The 21292-nt window shown below is 34.3% G+C and overlaps 3 protein-coding genes across 3 annotated transcripts; 2 read left to right on the forward strand and 1 right to left on the reverse strand.

The window, feature by feature from the left end:
* Positions 1–3409: 3409 nt before the first annotated feature.
* On the forward strand, positions 3410–5618 carry LOC116301933 (uncharacterized). Its single transcript, XM_031711103.2, has 3 exons — positions 3410–3640; positions 3985–4096; positions 4726–5618. The coding sequence occupies exons 1-3, from the start codon at positions 3410–3412 to the stop codon at positions 5211–5213; spliced, it is 831 nt and encodes a 276-aa protein (XP_031566963.2). The 3' UTR covers positions 5214–5618.
* A 2392-nt stretch (positions 5619–8010) lies between these two features.
* LOC116301928 (uncharacterized) lies at positions 8011–9329 on the forward strand. The gene is made up of 2 exons (XM_031711099.2): positions 8011–8208; positions 8557–9329. Exons 1-2 carry the CDS (start codon positions 8011–8013, stop codon positions 9073–9075), a joined length of 717 nt encoding a protein of 238 aa, XP_031566959.2. The 3' UTR covers positions 9076–9329.
* Positions 9330–9337: 8 nt separating this feature from the next.
* Positions 9338–11599, reverse strand: LOC116301930 (uncharacterized). The gene has a single exon (XM_031711101.2). The coding sequence runs from the start codon at positions 11257–11259 to the stop codon at positions 9598–9600; it is 1662 nt and encodes a 553-aa protein (XP_031566961.2). The 5' UTR covers positions 11260–11599; the 3' UTR covers positions 9338–9597.
* Positions 11600–21292: the final 9693 nt, after the last annotated feature.

Below are 21292 nucleotides of genomic sequence, written 5' to 3' on the forward strand. Positions count from 1 at the left end.
GCTGATTTTTCGGTAAACACCCGTTAAATAAGAACAAAATCAGCCTCAACTCCAAAAATGGGTGTTCTTTTATGCAGGTTTTTACTGTATCGCGTTTTCCTGATGAACCTCTTTCTTAAAATCTAAAATAAGAAAAATATTTTCAAAAATTTAATACACAAAATGCTACTTCTTATTGAATTGTACATAGTTTATAACGTATTTACTCAAGGGTCCAAAAGACAAACTCTGAGGAATATCACGTTTTTCTTATGAACCTCGTTCTTAAAATCTAAAAGATGAAAAATATTTAAAAAAGCAAGTCATTTACTTTAAAAGTTTAATATACAGAATTATACTTCTTATTGAATTGTACATAGTTTATTTAGTGTATTTACTATGAAAAGTCCGAAAGAAAAACTTGCAGAACTCCACGTCTGTTTTTATGATGTACCTTTTTCACATAATCTAAAAGATAAAAAATATTTAAAGCTTGTTCATTTTAAGTTTGATATACAGTATTGTACTCCTTTGGAATTGTAAATAGTTTATTGTATTTGCTGAATGGTCTGAGAAACAACCCTTGAGGAACTCCTTATCCTTCTTGTGAACCTTTTTCTTATAATCTAAAAGATTAGCTTATGGTAAAACTTGTTTAGTTTTAAAGTTTAATATAAAGTACTGTACTACTTATTGAATTGTAATGCGTTTAATGTATTTACTGAATGGTCCAAAAAATAAACCTTGAGGAACTCCACATTATTCTTGGGAATATCTTTCTCATATATATTTATATATAGTTTTATAAATATATTTATCAGTTATTAAAGAAAGAGAGAGAGAAAAATACAAAGACTCGAGGAAGACTTAAAGGAAGGAAGGTAGAATCAAAGAAAAGACGGAAAAAAGAAGAAAGAAAAGAAATTAAATATGTGGGAAAAATGAAAAAATTGATATGGAAATTTGAAAAAAAAAGGATATGAGAGAAAATTTGGTGTTGAGTACTGATGTTATTAACCACTGAATCAAAAAATAATATATTGAAAAAACAGCAATCCGGAAAGAAATTAAATATGAAAAAATGTTCTCATATTATTATTATTTTTAATTATTTCATATTGTTAATTTTTCTTGTCGCCATTTTGGAAATCATATAAACACTAGTGCATTTTGGGATGCTAATCGTAGATTTAGTCGCGTAATCGGGGGTTACGGTTAATCGACCTACTCACTAATCTAGCTTTGAACAACGCTAGTTAAAGCACGGATTAACTAACTCACGATTAGAGAATTTAATCTTGGTTTAGGCCTAATCGTATAGGATTAGTTTATTCGAGCTTTTCTGAGCTTTTCTGCTGCTCCTGAGTTATGGAACAGCCTACCTCCATCCCTTCGATCTTGGGAAACAATTTCTAGTTTTAAGTGTGGTCTCAAGACCTTTTTATTCACACGAGTTTTCAATATGTAAAAATCTTACCTATTTTTAACCAATCTAAATCAATGTATTGTTATTTGAATTTTAAAAATGTGTAATGTATATATTGATATGTATTATGGGCATGTTTTATTACTCACTCTTATTCATGAAATAGTAATTCTTTTCTTAAATTTATTTTAAATTTTAAATTTTTTGAGTCACATTTTTATATTGTAAAGCGTCTTTGAACTTAAGGATATCGACGCTATATAAATTATTCCTTATTATTATTATTATTATTATTATTATTATTATTATTATTATTATTATTATTATTATTATTTTGAACAACCCGGACTTGAACTGATCTTTCCAAATTTGGACACTACGATGAATGTTACCGCTGGTCAAGAGTATCGTATCTGGTATGGCCAGGATTTGTACGAAAGCCGAGAAGGGACTTCAGACTTCAGAGTTAACAATTTCAGAGATAATCATTTCAGAGATAATAATTTCAGAGATAATAATTTCACAGATAATAATTTCAGAGATAATAATTTCAATGAAATTGAAAAAGTCTGAAGTCCCTTCTCGGCTTTCGTGGGATTTGAAGGATAGCTGAAGAGTACTTTGAATATTCTACCATATGAATACATTTTATCTGAGAGAAAATGTCAAACAATTAGAATCAAGAAAAATTGCAAAACTGAGGAACTCCACGTTGTTCTCTTGAAATTATTGATTTCCAGTTCACAAAAATGAAGAAAATGACGTTGCTAATAAGAGGCTGATAACAGTAAAACGACAACTAATAAGTTTGATATTTTTATTGCAGTGGTGGACACGTTTTTATTTTTTGCTGGCCATTTTTCACAACTAAGTTTTGCAGTGACGTCATTTCTACGTCACGATATAAGCTCAGCTGGATGAGCTTGTTTTCATTAAAGTCAAACAAAGTGTTAAAAACGCAATAAAAAATGATAAAAAACGCAAAAGCATTGTCGATGACATCTACTAGCCAAATGAAGTTGAAAACTTTCATTATCATTACAATAAATTCTAGAATTCCAATAGCAATTCATTGAGTGAATACTTTTATCATGACAGTCCATCCAAGAATTTATATTACCTCTAGTTTACAATTTCCAGTTTATTAGCCAAATAAGATTGAAAACTTTCATTATCATTACACTAAATCCCGTAGAATTCCAATAGCAATTCATCGAGTGAATACGTTTATCATGACAGTCCATCCAAGAATTTATCTTTAGTTTACAATTTCCCTAGCTTATTCCTCAGTAGAACTCAATATAATATATTAGTAAAAATATACAGGTGATTATTGAAAATCTCGCGCGCTAATTGGTCGAGAAACTCACGGTATCACACGATAATCACCTCCAGCGATAATCTAAAATGGCGGCCGGCCGCTTTGTTGCTGTTACCGGAAAAAAAATTTTTTAATCTTCTTTTTTTGTTTGTTTGTTTGTTTGTTTGTTTGTTTGTTTGTTTGTTTTTGTTTTGTTTTTTGTTTTTTTTGTTTTAAGAATCATCTGTGTATTTATACTAAAACAATCATTTGCCTCAGCCTCAGTGAATATCGGAGAGTATTTACCTTGCCGCTCAAAGACTCGCGTCTCGGTAAATATTCCCCGATATTCACTTCGCCTTCGGCGAATAATTGTCAAATATTATATTTCACTTCATTGACAATTTTTGTATCCGTGTGTCAATAAAAAAAATTCATTTTCAAATTAAACGTAGGCTAAAAGCCATATTAAAAACAATGAAGTTCAAAGCAGCTGAATTCATTTATTAAAAACTAAATTTCATATAAAGTTTGTTCATAGCTTTGATCTGGGGATCTTTTTTCGCCAAACTCTGAAAAGAATCATCAGCATGCATGCAGATTCGATGTACTTAAAACTTATAAACCCGATCTTCTACTTTTTTCTATGCTATCCTATTTTCGGTTCCATTGGTTGTTATTCGGACGGATGGTACTTTACAAAGATGTCATTTCAAGAGTTAAAAACCAGCCAGTCAATCCTAACAACCAAAGTTTACGACGGCTTTCGTTGTCTTTTAAGCTGTAAGCGTTTACCAGAGTGCTTGTCGCTAAACGTCGCTTATCAGCCAGATGGAAATGGTTTGTACGAATGTGTGTTGTTGAGAAACGAGATGAGAAGATCCAGTGGACAATTGGAGCCATCTCAGTTTTATCATCACTTTACTCGTCTTTTGGTGAGTATGACTTTTTCGATTTTTTATATCATATTAAGTTTTAACTGATGAACTAATGGATGATATAACGATAGAGTGAGTAAAGAACGAACACAGGAAAGAACAGTGACGGAGGTACGGATGGATGGATGAATAGATCGGTGGATGGGTGGGTGGATGGATGAATGGATGGATGGATGCATAGATCGGTGGGTGGATGGATGAATGGATGGATGGATGGATGCATAGATCGGTGGGTCGATCGGTGGATGGATAGATGGGTGGGTGGATGGATGGTTTGATCGATGGATCGTTGGATGAATTTTGGCATTACTATATCAACAGATGTCATATTTTACTTTCAGAATACATGTATCTCTGCAGTATGTGAAAACAATGGTTCTTGTCAACCGCTACTAAATGACTTTCGATGCCACTGCCCTCAAGGATTCACGGGTAAACGCTGCGAGAAAAAGTGTAAGTTCCACTACACGCATGCCCATCTTGACCCACTGATAAGATGAAACCAAGAAAGCATAAACAAAAGAGGGAAACTTCTTAATATCGCGCGCGCCCTGTGAATTCCCGGTTGGGCTATTTTAAGAAATCAGATGCAATGCAGTATAAATTTGGCCGTTTTTTATCCTTCTCCCATGCGTCAACTAGCTAGCGTGTGTGAGCTCTTTACGTTCGTCGCTTTGGTCACTAAAAACTATAAAAACTTCTCGCTATATCAAGAACTTTCCTCTTTTTATACTCTCTTGATGACACCCAACTGATTATTTGGTGGCGGTAGCGTCGTTTTCGCCTCGGCATCACAAGTAAGTAGAGTTTATTAGGACTATCGCTTGATTTGATTAATTTTCTCTAGTTTTTTTTGTTTGTTTTCCCTCCCTGCGCAAAACCTAATATTGTAGATCCCACGCGACATCTGTGATCACGAGTTAGTTTGCCCAAGTGAGAAAGGCCAAGAAGTTGTTTCAGGGTTCAATCTGTGAATTAGCCATGCCTTGCCGACTTATTAGATCCATCCATAAATGCATTGTGTCGTTACATCGCTGACCAAGAGAAATCTTTTTCTTTCTTTCTTTCTTTCTTTTTCACAGGTAGAAGGTGGCTCAAGATCAACGCAAGTCCTGTCTGCTTTGGGGCAAAAAATTCATTATACGGACCATTCTACATCAAACAGAATGGCTCTGTCTCTACAGTAAAGCTGGTGCACCTGTCTGGCTATGTGTCGTGTAACTACATGCAGAAGGAAACCAGGAGCAACTGGGGTTGTGGACCGTACGTCACTAATCACAACAAATCCTTTCACGACAGAATGTTCACGATAATCACCGATGACCTCGATCAGAAGATTCTTCCACAAGATGAATATATTAGCAGAGCCACTACTTTTGAATACAATCTTCCTGGAGGATATACGTCCCAGTCCCCTGAACTGATCTTTCCAAATTTGGATACTACGATGAATGTTACCGCTGGTCAAGAGTATCGTATCTGGTATGGACAGGATTTGAAGGATGTGTATGAAGATAAGAACAATGGGACGGCATGTATTGATGTGTATATGTATGGGTGGTTTGGTTAGAGATATACTATAGGTGAAGAGGCTCATTGACAGCTGATATATGTATATGGATGTGTTGACAATGCATATGTATGGGTAGTTAGGTTAGAGTTTTAACCATAGGTGAAGAGGCCCATTGACAGCTGATATGTGTACATGGACGTGTTGACAGTGCATATGCATGGGTGTTTGGATAGAGTTCTACTATAGATGAAGAGGCCCATGATAGCTGACATATGTACATGGACGTGTTGACAATGCATATGTATGGGTGTTTGGTTAGAGTTCTAACTATAGATGAAGAGGCCCATTGACAGCTGACATATGTATATAGGCGTGTTGATACATTAGAAGTCAATGTAAAAAATATATTGTGATTTATTACTTTTTAAAAGGAATTTTTACAAAAGTTAGTTTTTACTTTAAAGTGCCTATCACCCTTCTGACAATATTCACAGTATTGATTCTACATGGGATAAGACGTCGAATAACCTGAAAAAATTTCATAGTTTGAGTGCAGCTTCTTGAAGTTATGAAGGTTTTTTAGCCATATGCTAATGCTGTAATAATTTCGATTAGAGCAATGGGGAAAACAATGACGTATTTCAAATTTAATTTATCTGTGCCAGTAAGGTTTTGTATATTAAATGATTATACTCCTCATACGTCACAACATTAGCATATGGCATCGAAATTATTGCAAGTTAGTTTTCACATAGAAGCCGGTGTTTCGAATTACAAGGAACAACAAATAACCATAAATGCCTCCTCATACGTCACCGCATTAGAAAATAGCATGGAAAAACCTTCATAACTTCAACAAGCCGCACTCAAACTATTACTTTTTCTCGGGTTTTTCCACATCTTACCCCATGTAGAATCAATACTGTGCATATTGTCAGAAGGGTGATAGGCACTTTAATTTTTACTTTTCCCATTTTTACTTTTTTATTGATTAAAAATCTCTCTCATAATCTAAGAGATAAAAAATATATATAAAACTTGTTTATTTCAAAAATTTAATATGCAGTATTCTACTTCTTATTGAATTGTACATAGTTCATAACGTATTTACCCAAGGGTGCGAGAGACAAACTCTGAGGAAATCCACTTCTGTTTTTCTAAATCTTTTCATCATCCAAAAGATCAAAAAAATATTTAAAACTTGTTCATTTTAAGTTTGATATACAGTATTGTACTCCTTATGGAATTGTAAATAGTTTATTGTATTTGCTGAATGGTCCGAGAGACAACCCTTGAGGAACCACTTATCCTTCTTGTGAACCTTTATCTTATAATCTAAAAGATTAGTTAATGGTAAAACTTGTTTAGGTTGAAAGTTTAATATCAAGCACTGTACTGCACATTGAATCGTAATACGTATAGTGTATTCACTGAATGGTCCGAAAAATAAACCTTGGGGAACTCCAAATTTTGCTGAGAATATCTTTCTTATAGTCTAAAGGATGAAATTGAGATTTTAATAAACAGTTATAAACTAAGAGAGAGAGAGAGAGAGAGAGAGAGAAAGATAAAGACTTGAGGGAAGGGAAGGTAGAAACCAAGGAAAGACGGAAAAAGAGGAAACCAAAGAAAATAAATTAAATATATGGGAAAAATGAAAAAAATTAGTATGGCAAAAATTCAAAATTGAATATGAATAAAAAAAATAATCTATTAAAAAAAGCAGCCTAATCCAAAACATTTTGCTCCAAACTGAAATGATAAAAGCTATTAGGATTAAAATTTCAATTAATTGCGCTATCATTGAGATAAAAGATTTTCGAATTCACGCAATTAAACCATATTTGATGAGCAAAGAGAATTTAATAGCAAAGTTAAAATAGCGTACCTACGTAAACATACTTAATTATTTTCAGCGCTGAAACGAGAAAATGTTTGAAACATTTTCAATTTCTTAAGCAATATATCAAGCAAGGAAAAGAGTGTTTCATTCGATTTCCTAACACCGAGAAGTGAGTTAAAAAAACGAGGCGGAGCCGACTTCGAGGTGTTTGAATAGAGGATGAAACACTCTTTCATGTGCTTGATGTGGCCTCTCAAACTATTAAGGGTTCTTGGAGAAATTCAAAGCATGAATTGCCCAAATTTTATGTTAATTAAAATAACATTTCCGCAAACCTTTTTCGCGCTAGTGATTTTCATTGTTATGTCCTCATGAAATATTATTAAAAGCCGTAATGGAAAAACTGTTCAAGGGCGCCAGATCTTGAAGACGACCAACCAAGTATTGTCGAAACGTAGATAAGAAAAACCATTTGCAGAGTCAGATATTCCCAAAGAAATGAGTGAACGAAAATCATCACCGAGTTTGAGAATATCACTTAAATATTAGAAGCATTTCTGAGACGAATATTTTTGATATTAAAATCGATTAGAAAATAGAAAGAAACGAGGAAAGAAAGAAAGAAACAAAGAAACAAAGGAAGGAAAGAAAGAAGAAAAGAAGAAACGAAAGGTAGAAAGAAAGACAAGGAAAAATAAACAAGCAAATTAAAGTCTGCTTTACACGGCAGCTGTGAATCGGACCTAGATATAGAGAGGGAAATTTTGCATTGTCTTTGAAGTACTACTCAAGTTATATAGATCGTAAATATCGCAATTGTATATTAACAGTTAAAGCAGCTACTTCTTTCATTTGGCTATACAACACGAACAAGACTTAATTACAATGAATCGGTACCAAATTTTTTCACTTATTTTTTTGCCCATCTTTCTCTTCTGTTACTCCCGACCTGAAGAGATTTTAAATGCAGTCTTAACAAGAGTTGACTTTCACAAGCTCGAAGGAAAGTCCATGAAGACAGTTTTTCTTAATAGTATTCTCAGTTGTGCGTGGAAATGTCAGCGTTTTCCAGAGTGCTTGTCGCTGAACGTCGCTGTTCAACCGAATAAAGATGGTTTGTACAAATGTGTGTTGTTGAGAATCAAGACGAGTAGATCCAGTGAGCTCTTGAAACCATCTCAGTTTTATCATCACTATACAGTATTCGAGGTAATATTTTTCATTTATTTATGTATTTTGCATCTAAATCTTTGAAAATGATGCATCAATGATTTAGTTTAGTGCATCTAACGACGAAGTGCTGTCTCATGCTAAAAGTGTATATTATTGATATCCTAAAATAAATTAATCACTAGCCTGACGACCAAAGCAAGGGCGCGGCTAACTCACAGATTGAACTGGAATTTGGCCATGGTGTGTTTTTGCGGAGCAACAAAAGCTAGAGAATCCTGACAAAATCTATCGAATCAAGGTAGAGACCTATATAGCAGCTGTCTCTTAGTCAACATCTCAATTAATCAAGAACGCGGTCTAAATCAAAAATCATTTTCATTACAGCCCACCACAGGTCCCGACGCCTTGCCGACAAAGAAGGAGTGGCTCAAGATCAATGCAAGTCCTGTTTGCTTTGGAGCAAAAGATTCATTATACGGACCATTCTACATCAAACAGAATGGCTCTGTCTCTACAGTAAAGCTGGTGCACCTGTCTGGCTATGTGACGTGTAACTACATGCAGAAGGAAACCAGGAGCAACTGGGGTTGTGGACCGTACGTCACTAATCACAACAAATCCTTTCACGACAGAATGTTCACGATAATCACCGATGACCTCGATCAGAAGATTCTTCCACAAGATGAATATATTAGCAGAGCCACTACTTTTGAATACAATCTTCCTGGAGGATATACGTCCCAGTCCCCTGAACTGATCTTTCCAAATTTGGATACTACGATGAATGTTACCGCTGGTCAAGAGTATCGTATCTGGTATGGACAGGATTTGAAGGATGTGTATGAAGATAAGAACAATGGGACGGCATGTATTGATGTGTATATGTATGGGTGGTTTGGTTAGCGATCGTTTATAGGTGAAGAGGCACATGACAGTTGATATATGTATATGTATGTGTTTACTTGTGTTGACAATGCATATGTATGGGTAGTTAGGTAAGAGTTCTAACTGTAGGTGAAGAGGCCCATTGACAGGAAATATATGTATATGGATGTGTTGATAGTGCATATGTGTGGGTAGTTTGCTTAGAGTTCTAACTATAGGCGAGGAGCCCCATGACAGCTGATATATGTATATAGACGTGTTGATACATTATAAGTCAGTGTAAAAAATATATTGTGATTTATTACTGTTAAAGGAATTTTTACAAAAGTTAGTTTTTACTTTGATTTATATTTTTCCCATATTCACTTTTTTGTTGATTGAAAATAATATAAATTTTTCTTGTTGTACAAAACAAGTTTAATCTTCTCGCTAGAGCAACAAGTTTTTTCGATTCAATTCTTGTTTAAATAATAAAATTCCTTAATATTCGTCAATAAAATTATAACTCAAAATTCAAATTATTTGGAACAGTTTACATTATTAGCACCAACTAAATCGTCGAAAGTTTGGTTGCGTAATGACACTTTCCGAGTTACTCCTTACTCTAGGAGGTAAAGACTTTGACAGCTCCGTTACACCATTTTCTGCATGTTTGTCATTTGTTTTAAGTTCATGTTTCTCATCTGCCTTTAGTTCAGCTTTAAGGATGAAAATTTTGTCTCTTAAGCTTACAAAGAGGCTCACTAGTTCCCTGTCTGGCAGATCGATACGGTTCAACTCCTCCAAAACCATTTTCAAGGCTTTACTCATCTCGTCCAAGCGTTCTTTCTTGCTCTTTGTTTTCCCCTCGCTTTGTATTTTTCCTAGTAACATCTTAGCATATTCTAAAGCTCCATGAGTACTATAACCCGAGATTTTTTCCTTTACTTCCTGTGGAGGACGAACCGTCGCCAAAGAATATCGACGACTATTTTTGTCCATTTGGACTTGAGGATCAAAGTCATGTTTCATAGGGACGTTTTTGACAGTTAAGTCAACTTGACCCGACTTTGCAACTTCCTTTACTTTCAAAGGATCCGAAATACTGGAATTTCCCTCGTCTTCGGTTTCATCTGGACTTTTTGAAGACTCGTTTAAATTTTCTTGAGATGTCTCCGCCGACTCATCGTTCTCTTTTGCTTCGATATCACACACATTTCCACAATTTTGATCAACACTTTTGGTGTGAAAACCTGTAGCTTCGATTCTCATTTTCACCTCGTCCGTTTCCTCTACTTTCGATTGTGTAGTCCCAGGCGGTTCTCTCGATGAAAGTTTTTGAAAATCCTTTGCTCTAGCAACTAACCTCTTCCACTGGACGTCTGTGTCCTCATCTAAAGCAAACGTTCTTGAGTTACTTGGATTCTCGGGGAACGAATTTCTTTGCTTCTTTCCATTTCTGTTCGTTGTACGCTTGCGGTTTTCAACCGGTAAACTGAACTTTCTTGGAAGGCTATAAAAGCGCTGAGAGTCACTTAAATTCTCTGGTATAGTGTTCATTGCCGTAAATGACGACCTTCGAGAGTAATCATTGAGTAATCCAGACTCTCCTGTGTTGTTGATCTGCTCCAATATATCAATACTGTCCTTTCTCTCGCTTCGGTGATCGCTCAAAATGCGTTCGGAGTAATTTCGATATTCGCCCAATCTTAGATCTTCTCGAGCGGAAACGAGTAGTGACCCCTCAGAACTTCGTCTGTGATTATTTTTAGGCAAAGAAGAAGAGGTGAGCCAGCTAACGTCAAGTCTTGTTTTGGAGGTAACATTTGCTGTACTTTTACGCCTCAGGTTGAGAGTTTGCTCCAAAGGAGGCACTAAGTCCCTTTCAGACGATACACAGACATCATCAATTGCAGATTCGGTTTCCTGGATGACTCCAAAATCTCCTAAAGCCGAGAAAACTCTTGGTAAAGTTCTGTAACCAAATACTTGGTACTGAGTCTCCTTAGAGAACATTTTAGGATTGAATTTCTTATCTTCCCGACAACATTCTTCTTGGGGTCTTCCATGAAGTCTTCCTCTTTCTACGGAATAACCCGAAGTAATAGGCCTACTAAATTCGAGTTTCTGTTCGTACATTGTTCTCTTCTCTGGTTTATTAACTTCTAGCTCCAAAGCTATGTACGTGTTATTTACTGTTCGTGGAACAAACTCACAAGGCATTTTCACCGGTTCCTTTGTCTGGCAGCTTGCACCTCGTTGCTAATCAAATACCGTAAGCTTCTCAGTAGAAATTAATATTATAAACTTAATAAGAAAGCCTCGGCAGTCCTCAGTGATAAATTACCTCCAGCTCCTACGTTTCTTCACCAATTCATGATTATAAGTGACGACTCATATTCTGAGAGAGTTGAGCTACATTGGCCAAAGATGCACTCGAAATTTACCCCAAGTGGAGGTTTCCACCGATCTTGAGCTTGTTGTGTTTGGGTGCATTAATTTATATAGGGATTAAACCCCCAATAGTTTTGACAAGTAGTTGACAGCATAATGATAGTCATTGCAAAGGAAATGATAATTTTTAAAAATAGAGTTGATCACTTAGTACTTCTTGGAATGACCCTAGGATGGAACGTGACGCCCTGGTCAAGAATGTGCCTTAACAAACACATTCCAAACTTACAAATAATTTTCACTTTAACATTCTAGATTACGAAATACATCTTGACCAAAGAGTTAAGAAGTTAGTCGACCAAAGTCAACAAAACATTCAGAGCATTTAATTGATAAGGCAGAACAAAAATAAAACGACGTTTAAAAGTAATCAAATTATGCCATAAACTCACGTAATTTTTTTCTAATATTTGTCTCAACCAGAAAGGCGCGAGGAATAGACTTTTGTTGGTTTTATTCTATTTGAGTTCTGTTCCCAACAGAAAGCTGTATTGATATATAATAGAGGTGATTGTTTTCAAAAAGGAAATAACATTTGAAAGTAAACAATATATGTCAAACTGAAATGTTTCAAATTTTTACCTCAAATTGGAAAGGTGTCAGTCATAGATGTTTTTTTCTTATCTGTTTCCCATTACTGTTAAAGCTTTATAATAGATGTTATTATTTTCGTTGAAGGAAACAAAATAGGCGTCATATCAAACAGAGACAAACACAAAACAATATAGCGGGAATTGTATATTTCTTTTATTTCATAACATGTTATATTTAAGTGCCTGGTCCCCCCAGCAGAGTTGAGCTATACTTCACCTGTAATGGTATAAAGCAACGACACGCGAACTAATAATGGAAAATTGTCCCGAATTACCCTGGTTTTTTTAAACGTTCACAATTACAGTGAGGAAACTCGAACCGTGAACGCTTCGAAGATTTTTTTCAGGTTATTTTTTCCTGAACTTTCTACAGTTTAAATGAAGCATTGAGTTTCAAATACAGCGAAAAACTAAACTCAAATACACCAAAAAATGTCCAATCGATTGCCTCAAGGAATGATTTTCAGTATGCATTTTAAAAAGTGACGAAAATCTCAATATGTTCACGATATAAATTTTTTTCTTAAAAATTGCTAGGCCCGACGGGGTTTCTATTAATATTCACGGAATATTCACGTGTCAGTATTTTTGCTGACAATGCAGTTCTCTAACCTTCGGTCTTTCCACCCCTGTAAGCAGAGTTTGTATGTACATCTCACTTGATCAAAAAATAATTAGTTAAATTTCAATTCAATTTTTGAGTTAGCCGGCCGTGCACTGTTTTGATCCACCAGAGGTTGTTTCAGGGTTCGATAATTTTGATTTTTTGTTGTTGTTAATTTTGATGTTGGTATTCCTCTCTAACATTATCATTATTATGACAGCACCCACTTCAGTCTCCAACCACACTCCCTTTCCCTTCTCAAAATGATGACCGTTTCCAAACTGGGCAGTTATAATTAAACTAAGTTTGTATCTAAATCAAGATACTGACCCAGGTGCTTTGGAATTCGAAATCAATCCTGTCTAACCCTGTCCCACGGCACAAGGGTTTTCCCGCAAAAAATACTAATAAAGCTGCAGACTCAAGTTTCCAAGAACAGCTCGGAAAAAAATGCTAACAACGCTGTTCTAAATTTATGCTATGAGTACATGTAGAGCCCAAGTCTAAGCCTTGATTCGAGCATTGAAGAGACAAGCTGGGAAAAGTCCTTCCAAAATTGCTACCGTAAAGAACAAACTAGATCTAAGTAAAACACTTCTGGCCTTATTCAGCTTTATTCAGCTATTTCAGATTACTGCAATTGCCATAAACATGCGAACTCTGTGTCTACGAGCTTCATGCGGGATTTTGGTTTTTCGCTGCCGTTAATCAAACCTAATTAGTCGATACCTTTTATATTTTTGACTGGCGGCAGCAAAAAAACAAATAACTCTATTTCGATTCCAAAAAAACGTAGTGAAGCTTTTGTTACACGTTACTTGCATACCAAGTCCGAACTGCACTCTGGGTGATGTAAATTCAATCATCGAAAGGTCCCAAGAATATGGAAGGTTACCAAAGTTTTTCCACACGTTTTTACTGTATAATTTGTTCTGCATGTGCTGACATTATCTAAATATGAATATAAAAAGTTTCAAGCTTAGTAAGCAAAATGCAATATTCAAGATGCAATATGAAACAAAATCTTCACCCAATCTTTTGTTGAAATCAAGCTATATTAGATATCAGAAGCAGGTTCAGAACTATTAGTTCAGTCAGGAATAACGTAACAACACTGACGTTGGTTTATCGTCATGATAACGTACACGTCAATATACAGCTGAGCCTATTTTTAGCATTGCTGTTATTTCCTATGAGTTTGATTCTCAGTTTTGTTGTTCAATATGTTTTGAGGTAAACGGATTTCTTTATGTACTTCTGCAGGGCCTGGTTGCCAGTGGATAAAGTGATGCTGTTATCCAATAAATTTATCCACTGGATAAGATTTATCCATCGGATAGCGCTATCCACCCTTCGTACAACCTGGCCGAGAATATTATGAAGGCCGAATATTATTATGGATAGCGCTATATCCAACGGATAAACCTTATCCAGTGGATAAAGTGATGCTGTTATCCAATAAATGTATCCACTGGATAAAGATTTATATCCATCAGATAGCGCTATCCAATCTTCGTACAACCTGGCCCAGAATATTATGAAGGGCGTTTGACGTACATAATATAAAATAATAATAATCTTATGAGCTCTAACCGGTTTTGACAGACATTTCTTCGATATTATTTCAGGTTCAATCCCTTCAGGAACATTTCTTTATTCAGTTCAAGATACCTATTTCGAAGATTTTTGGAAAACCACAATAAAGCTTTCAAGTTAAACTTAATGATTTTAAAAAATTACATACAAAAGGTAATTTTTGTAATAATTTTTTAATGAAGGCGACCTTAATGCTACCTTAAGTTTTTATGCCAAATTAAATATCATTGAATATCCAGACATTTTGTCGATTTTCAACAATGGTTGTTGCCATCGGCGGAGGAAGTAATTAGTTTGTAGTATTACCTTTAGGCTGCTAGTAATAACTAACTTTGTCGAAGAAAATAGCAGCAGTCATCAATTTGAATTTCGGCAGAAAAAGAAAAGAAGATTTAAGCGTACATCATTATTGACACAGGTTCGCAAAAATAGATGCGATAATGACTGTTAAATGCAGTACGGGCGCCATCTGTGTCATCTATTCATCCATAGGCCATTCATCCATCCCTCCCTCCATTTTTTTGTTTCTTTAGTGGCGGATCCAGGGGGGTCGAAGGGGTCCACGGAACCCCCCTTGAAGATTTGATCTATTAGGTAATAGAAGTATGTCTTATATAAATTTTGCTTAAAAGTATCCACAAAGATAATGTTGAACACGAAATGATAGATATTTGCTGTTATAATGTCTAATTTACCTTTAAGTTCCGTTACTAGATAGTAAATTAGGTGATTAGAGCCAATTTTTTTGTCAAACATCGACTAAACAAAAGAGAATTATACACAGTTTAAGAAACGGAAACCCCCTTTGAAAAATCCTGGATCCGCCAATATTCTTGTCCTCCTTTCCTCTTGCTTTACTTGTTTCATTATAATTTCTTCTTCAAACATAATCAGAACTTGAAGCTTAGCTATTGACAGCAACTATCATCCCAAGTACATCAACCAAAAGGTCAAGAGATATTAGATTCTGTTTTGATTCTGAAGATTGTCTCGCGTTATTTCTGGTATGCGAAGAATGCTGAACTTTGTCTATATCAACAAGTCGTATGTTCTTTCGAAATACCTCTTGTAATAAATATTTGAGAAAAAAATGACTCTGGAACTTTCTAGAATTGAAGACTCCGTGTGAATCTGGAATTGAAATGGCATCAACTGTGACTATGAAATGGCTTTCGCTTTAACCAATCGGAAAGAAGAAAAGCCATTTGAGAGTCGAGTAAGAGTAAATTTTTGATTATATTTTTTTAAATTATTTAGATTAACTACTGAAAGGAAATTGTTGTTTTTTTTTACGAGTAATTAATCCGCATTAAAGTATACCTTCACACGGACAAAAGTAGATTGCGAACCAAATGTTTAGAATATTATTCGTGATATGATTACCAGACTGAGTTAGATATTGCTCAATAGGCAAGATATTTTGTTTTTTGGTCTTGCATAGACACAATATGGTTTCCAGAGCCCTTATTACTTACAGCGTCTCAGGGAAGGAGATAAAAGTGGTAATAATGTGTGGGGGAAAGAAAAAATAAAAAGAAGTGTGCGCATGCGTAATGCAGGTGGGCAAAATAGCTATGACATGACGTAATCACCGCATGTCAAATGATGTCTTTGTTCGTTACCAGCTTTGACATGTTTTGACTCACATTTGTAGTCTCTACCGCTGAAGATGAAAAGGCTGATAAATGTATTAAAATAGTCATTCGCGGGCTTCCTGTGGTGACAAACCACGCTCCCCTCCCCTACACAATTTCCAGTCTTTTTTCGGCCAAAACCAAGATGGCTGACTAGTTAGTGATGTTTTCACTCGATTTACTGTAAATTTGAGCAGTTTTGAGCAAGCAATTCGCCTATTTAGTGAAGAAAATTATATTCCAATTTCCTAATATGGTAAGTACATTCCATATATGGTAAAAGAAACAGCTCGAGCGGAACGACAACTTTTCTATGTGGAAAGTTTGATATGGATAGATCTAGAAAAATAAGGAGCAAAATTAGAAGGACAGAAGGAAAAATAGAGGAAAAGAATAAAGAAAAGCGAAAGAGAGAAAAAAACAATAAGAACAAAAAATGAATAAATAAATGAAGAGATTGATGCTGAATTGCTAGAATGAGGGAGGGATGGATGAATGGATGAATAAAATGGAATGCAATGAATAGATAGATTGCAGTTAAAAAGGGAATGGATGGATCGAGGTTGGATGCATGAATGAATCATAACCTTACATTATGGATTCATACCTTCAAAATACAAAAAAAAAAAAAAAAGAAAGAAAAAAAAAAATCCAGCAATTATTCATTATTGATAATGCAATGAAAAAATCCTGCAATGCAGGGAAGAGCTGGCAGGGAAACAAAAACAAAGCAAACCACAACCAAAATGCAAGGCCAAAGAAAAAAAGAACCAAAGATGGATTGTTTCTCAGTTTGATTACGGGCAGTATTTGCAAAACATACATTGACATGATTTTCTCATAGATGACAATCTGTTTGCGGCTGACTGCGGTTTTCTCCCCTGGGGCGATAAAATACTTCACACTTGCTAATAGACCTGGTATTTAGTATATATAAAGACCTTATGCTAAAGCTAGTAAGAAATATTTTAACGTCGAATTTAATCATCTAACATAAAGTCATATAATCATAATCAATAATAATAAAGCTTATAATTAATTTTTCATAATGTTATTTTATCCTTTTTAGTTTATTTCTAAGAGCGCCTAGAGCAGAACTGGATATGCGCTTTCTTTATAAATTATCATTATTATTATCAAGACCAATGTGGCCTCACGAGGAATCAAATGAAACCAGATAAGATTAGATTTTGGGTGAAAAGTTTCAAGCGGTTGCCCTTAGGCCAGTTTAGGACTACACTTAATCATGAAATAAAAATAAATAAATAAATAGTAAAAAGAATTAAACCTCAATTATAAGAATAAAACTGGAAAGCAAGTTACGTTAATAAATAAAATAAATCAAAATATAAATCATTTTTTATAGCGCATTACGATTATAATATTATTTTAATATATATCAAAATAAATCCTGTTCTCTCTCTCGTTCTTCTTTTTCATCTCCTTTTTCTTTGTCTTTTTCTTCAAATTTTATCTCTAGGAGCAGGGCGGTATAGGAGTTTCTCCAGGTCTTTATTTTTGTTTTTATCAAATGTGTAGTATGTATCCTAGGTTACAGTTGCTTAGCAACGACTACACGTCATTATTAAGTTCTCTGGCAATCCTCAAGCTCTAGCTATCACTTTGTATTCATGGTCAGTGAACCGCAAACTCCTTCAGATATTGGTGTGTGAATTATCCAAAAAACATGTCGTTCGTTTAGAGTAAGTACGTGTGAGCATAGCAACTAATAGCACTTATACGATTATACGCTTATACCGTGGGAAAAAACAAACATGAATCTATACTGCTACTCGCGAGAACAAAAATAACGTTGCGTGTTGGGGCCGTTTTAAGGGTCGCTTTAATACTTATATTGAGGTTTTACACTGTGACGTCACGCTATCGGGAAAAAAAAAATTATTTTCGTTTTATCAGAAAAAAGAGTTTAAAGTGGAATGTCACATAAAGTAATTAGGGAATTTTAGAATTTTGTGTAGATTTTTAATAATCCAGAGAATGTACAAATTGTTTTCCGCGTTTTATCAGAAAATAGAACATAAAGTGAATTTCTCATATAGTTATTAATACAATTGTAAAATATTGTGTAGATTGTCGATAATCCAGAGAATGTTTTTTTTTTTTTTCGTTTTAACAGAAAATAGAATATACAGTGAAATTTCTCATACAGTTATTAAGAAAACTGTAAAATTTTGTGTAGATTGTCGATAATCCAGAGAATGTAATTTAATTTTTCTCATTTTATCAGAAAAAATAATTTACAGTGAAATTTTGCCTGCTAATAAACGTTTCTTCGTAAAATTTCATGTCTTAAAATCATAACTTCAATAGTTTACGTGCGACCCTCAGAAAGCTTTACAGTTTTATTAATATTTATAAACAAAGGATTCTGTATGAAATAGTACTAATTAGCACTATAGCTGTGCACGAGTTTAGTGCGCATTTCTACAACTCCGCTCGTAAAGGTATAATCACTTATTCATACTATTTAAGTATTTTTTTAACTTTATTTATTTATTATATATATATATTTTTTTTATTGTATTTTTTATTTTTTCATTTTTCCTGAGGGGTAAAGAATCCAATATGGCGGCCGGTTCAAAAGATAAACCAGGCCTGGCAGGAAAAGGGTTAAGTAAAACCCTGGGGTCGAGTGGTAATTGCAGTGCATTGTTAGATAGTTTTAAGTGACATATTTCCAAGATAACGTTCATTCCGTGTTTTCTGCATTTAAAACTGAAAAGAAAAATCACGTTGAGATTGTGCTTCATTTTATTACAAATATTGTTCTACCGCCTATTCAAATAAAACTTACTCTCCAAAATCTAAAATAGACACTGATACGCCAATTTAATTTAGAATACTAAGATCTTTGTTAAGATATTGAAGGAATTCCTGGAACTTCATTATACAAAGCAGGAAGTTATAATTATAGCAGATCGCCTCCGCCACACGCGATATCGCAAGAAACATACGATATTTGCTTAACCAATCAAAGCGTACGGGATCTCTTTTTATCCAATCAGAATGCGGGAATAAGCAATGACGCGAACAGCATCGGAATTTTTTTCACGGGATTGTCGCTGCTTACTGTAACTATTTTTGGTCGAGCGAGGACTGCTGAATAGCCTTGCTTATTAGCCTTCCTTGATTAATAATTTATTACGTTTGTCTCAGAATTATTAGCTTTGAGCAAGACCCTCCTTTTGCTCTGGATTTCTAGGTATATTTCGTTCTCTTGAAGAATTTAGCTTCAGAAACGTGGATATAACGATGCTATGTGCTACTGAATGAATCAGGAACACTCACAAGTAAGTGTAAAACGAATATTTATTTGACCAGTGCAATGAAATGTGAACAATTGCAATCTGAAAAAAAGGAAAGAGTTCTATGGAAGAATTATTTAGTTCTTTCGGTTTTAGGATTTTGAAACCGAAATAATCTAGGCGAATTGAACTAGGACAAGACTTAGGGTATTTTCTATGATAGCTTTAGTGATACCAAAAATGAGGTTTCTAGCCAGTACGCTCAATGCCACGTAAATTATACTCGCGATCCTTAATTCGGTGAATCATACCGAGATTCTAGCTAAACATGTCAAGCGTTCAACTTCATCATTAGCTTTACCACACGACCTTTTTTGTGTTAGGAGTAAAAGATCGACTAATCATTCTGAAACATTCTGCAATAAAAATTGCATTTCGGAACTAGAGTTCTCCATAATCTTTGATTTATGACTTATATGTATTTATGTATTTTTCTTATTTTATAATTCTTGTCTCTCAATCTGTAGTTGTTCATAAATTCATTTTTTGATTTACATTTGCAAAATGCCATTTGGAATTGCTACGCTACATGCATTAAAAAACGTAAAATAAATAAACAAATTGATAGGGGGGAAATGTGTGGATTTTTTTCTGCCCCAATATTGAAATTCTACTCTGAGTTAGGTTTAGGCGAAGCGTATTTCAAAACTTATTAATATTGAGAATTGTGCAGCTTCTTCTGGCCTCTATTTTGCTATTCAAATTGTTCAATTGAAAAGCAGAGCCATGAATAAATTTTATAACTTATAATTACTCGAGATAAGAATAAAGTAAATTAGCTGAATAAAAACAAAAGGAGTCTATAGTTATGGAAAGTTGAAAGATTACTGCAATTGGAATTAGTACAATGGAGAGTTAAATATAATTGGAAACAATCCTCAACTGCTGTCAGTTAAGATTTTGCCTAATCAAATAGCACGTGTAAATCAAAAAAATTATTTCCTAGACTCCTGGACTCTCTTGTAGTGAGGACACACGGTGAATCGGGTTTGAGTTGGATGTAATTCATTAGAAAATGCAATACTGCTAATCATCCTTTGAGCCAATCGATTGGAAATAAGATCTATTTTGATATCACTTGCTGTATTTGAACTCAGAAGAAAACTACTATGAAATACATTGTAATAAACAAAAAACAATAAACAAAAAAACAAAAAACTCTTCAATGTAAACATATTGCTAAAAATTTAATTTAATTTATTTTTTATTTTTTATTTTTGAAATATAGCTTTACATTATCACAATTTCCAGTCATCTAATTATAACTAACTCTCTTTTTTTGAAATGCCTTGAGAAAATATTCCGATAACAGACCAAGATTTTTATTTCGTTATAGAGATTAGGAAAATTCTAAATTGTAATCTCAGAAAAGAACGACATAAATTGTTAAGGATCAGTCTTAAGTTTATGATTCAATAAATATTGAATATTCTAATTTCACACTTGAATTGATGGACTAAGCCTATAAGATTATTCTTGAACGAAGTAAATTCATAAAATTCACGTTTCGCATAAAAGTAACCCTGTAATAAAATTAATGACAAAAAACTTTGATATCTAGATTTATAAAACTCATCTTAAAAAGAAGAGAAAACTTCGAAACTCTTAAAAGACCCTATAAAAACAGTTTAAAAACTCCTAAAACTTTTTAAGCATTTAAAACCCTCAAAAACTATTTTCAAAAGCACTTTAAACACTCTTGAACAACGCTTAAAAACTCTTACGAAGCCCTTATACCGAAATCTGTCCGGCCAGTCCAGCGTAGCGACGGTCGTAGCGAGTGTCCCAAAGTTGGCGGACGCAGGTGCGTTTTGGCGGGAAAAGTTCCCGCCAAATCTTTAGGGACCCCGTCAACATATGAATGGAAAGTACTTTTTAGTTGCAAAGGACTTTTATTTCATTTTATTTTTTACTGATAACGACATAGTGCATAAAATGAAATTTTGAGTAATTAGTATAGGAAATCGCTCGATCTTGAGTACAATTTGGAATTTATAGAGTGATGTTTTGCCGAAAGTTTTCAAAATTGGACGAGCCAGAACTTTCAAA

This window comes from Actinia tenebrosa, unplaced genomic scaffold (genome assembly GCF_029948245.1).
Source record: "Actinia tenebrosa isolate PJP-AT-01 unplaced genomic scaffold, QUT_ActTen_1.0 PGA_scaffold11__36_contigs__length_13525064, whole genome shotgun sequence".
In the NCBI taxonomy this organism is placed as follows: domain Eukaryota; kingdom Metazoa; phylum Cnidaria; class Anthozoa; order Actiniaria; family Actiniidae; genus Actinia; species Actinia tenebrosa.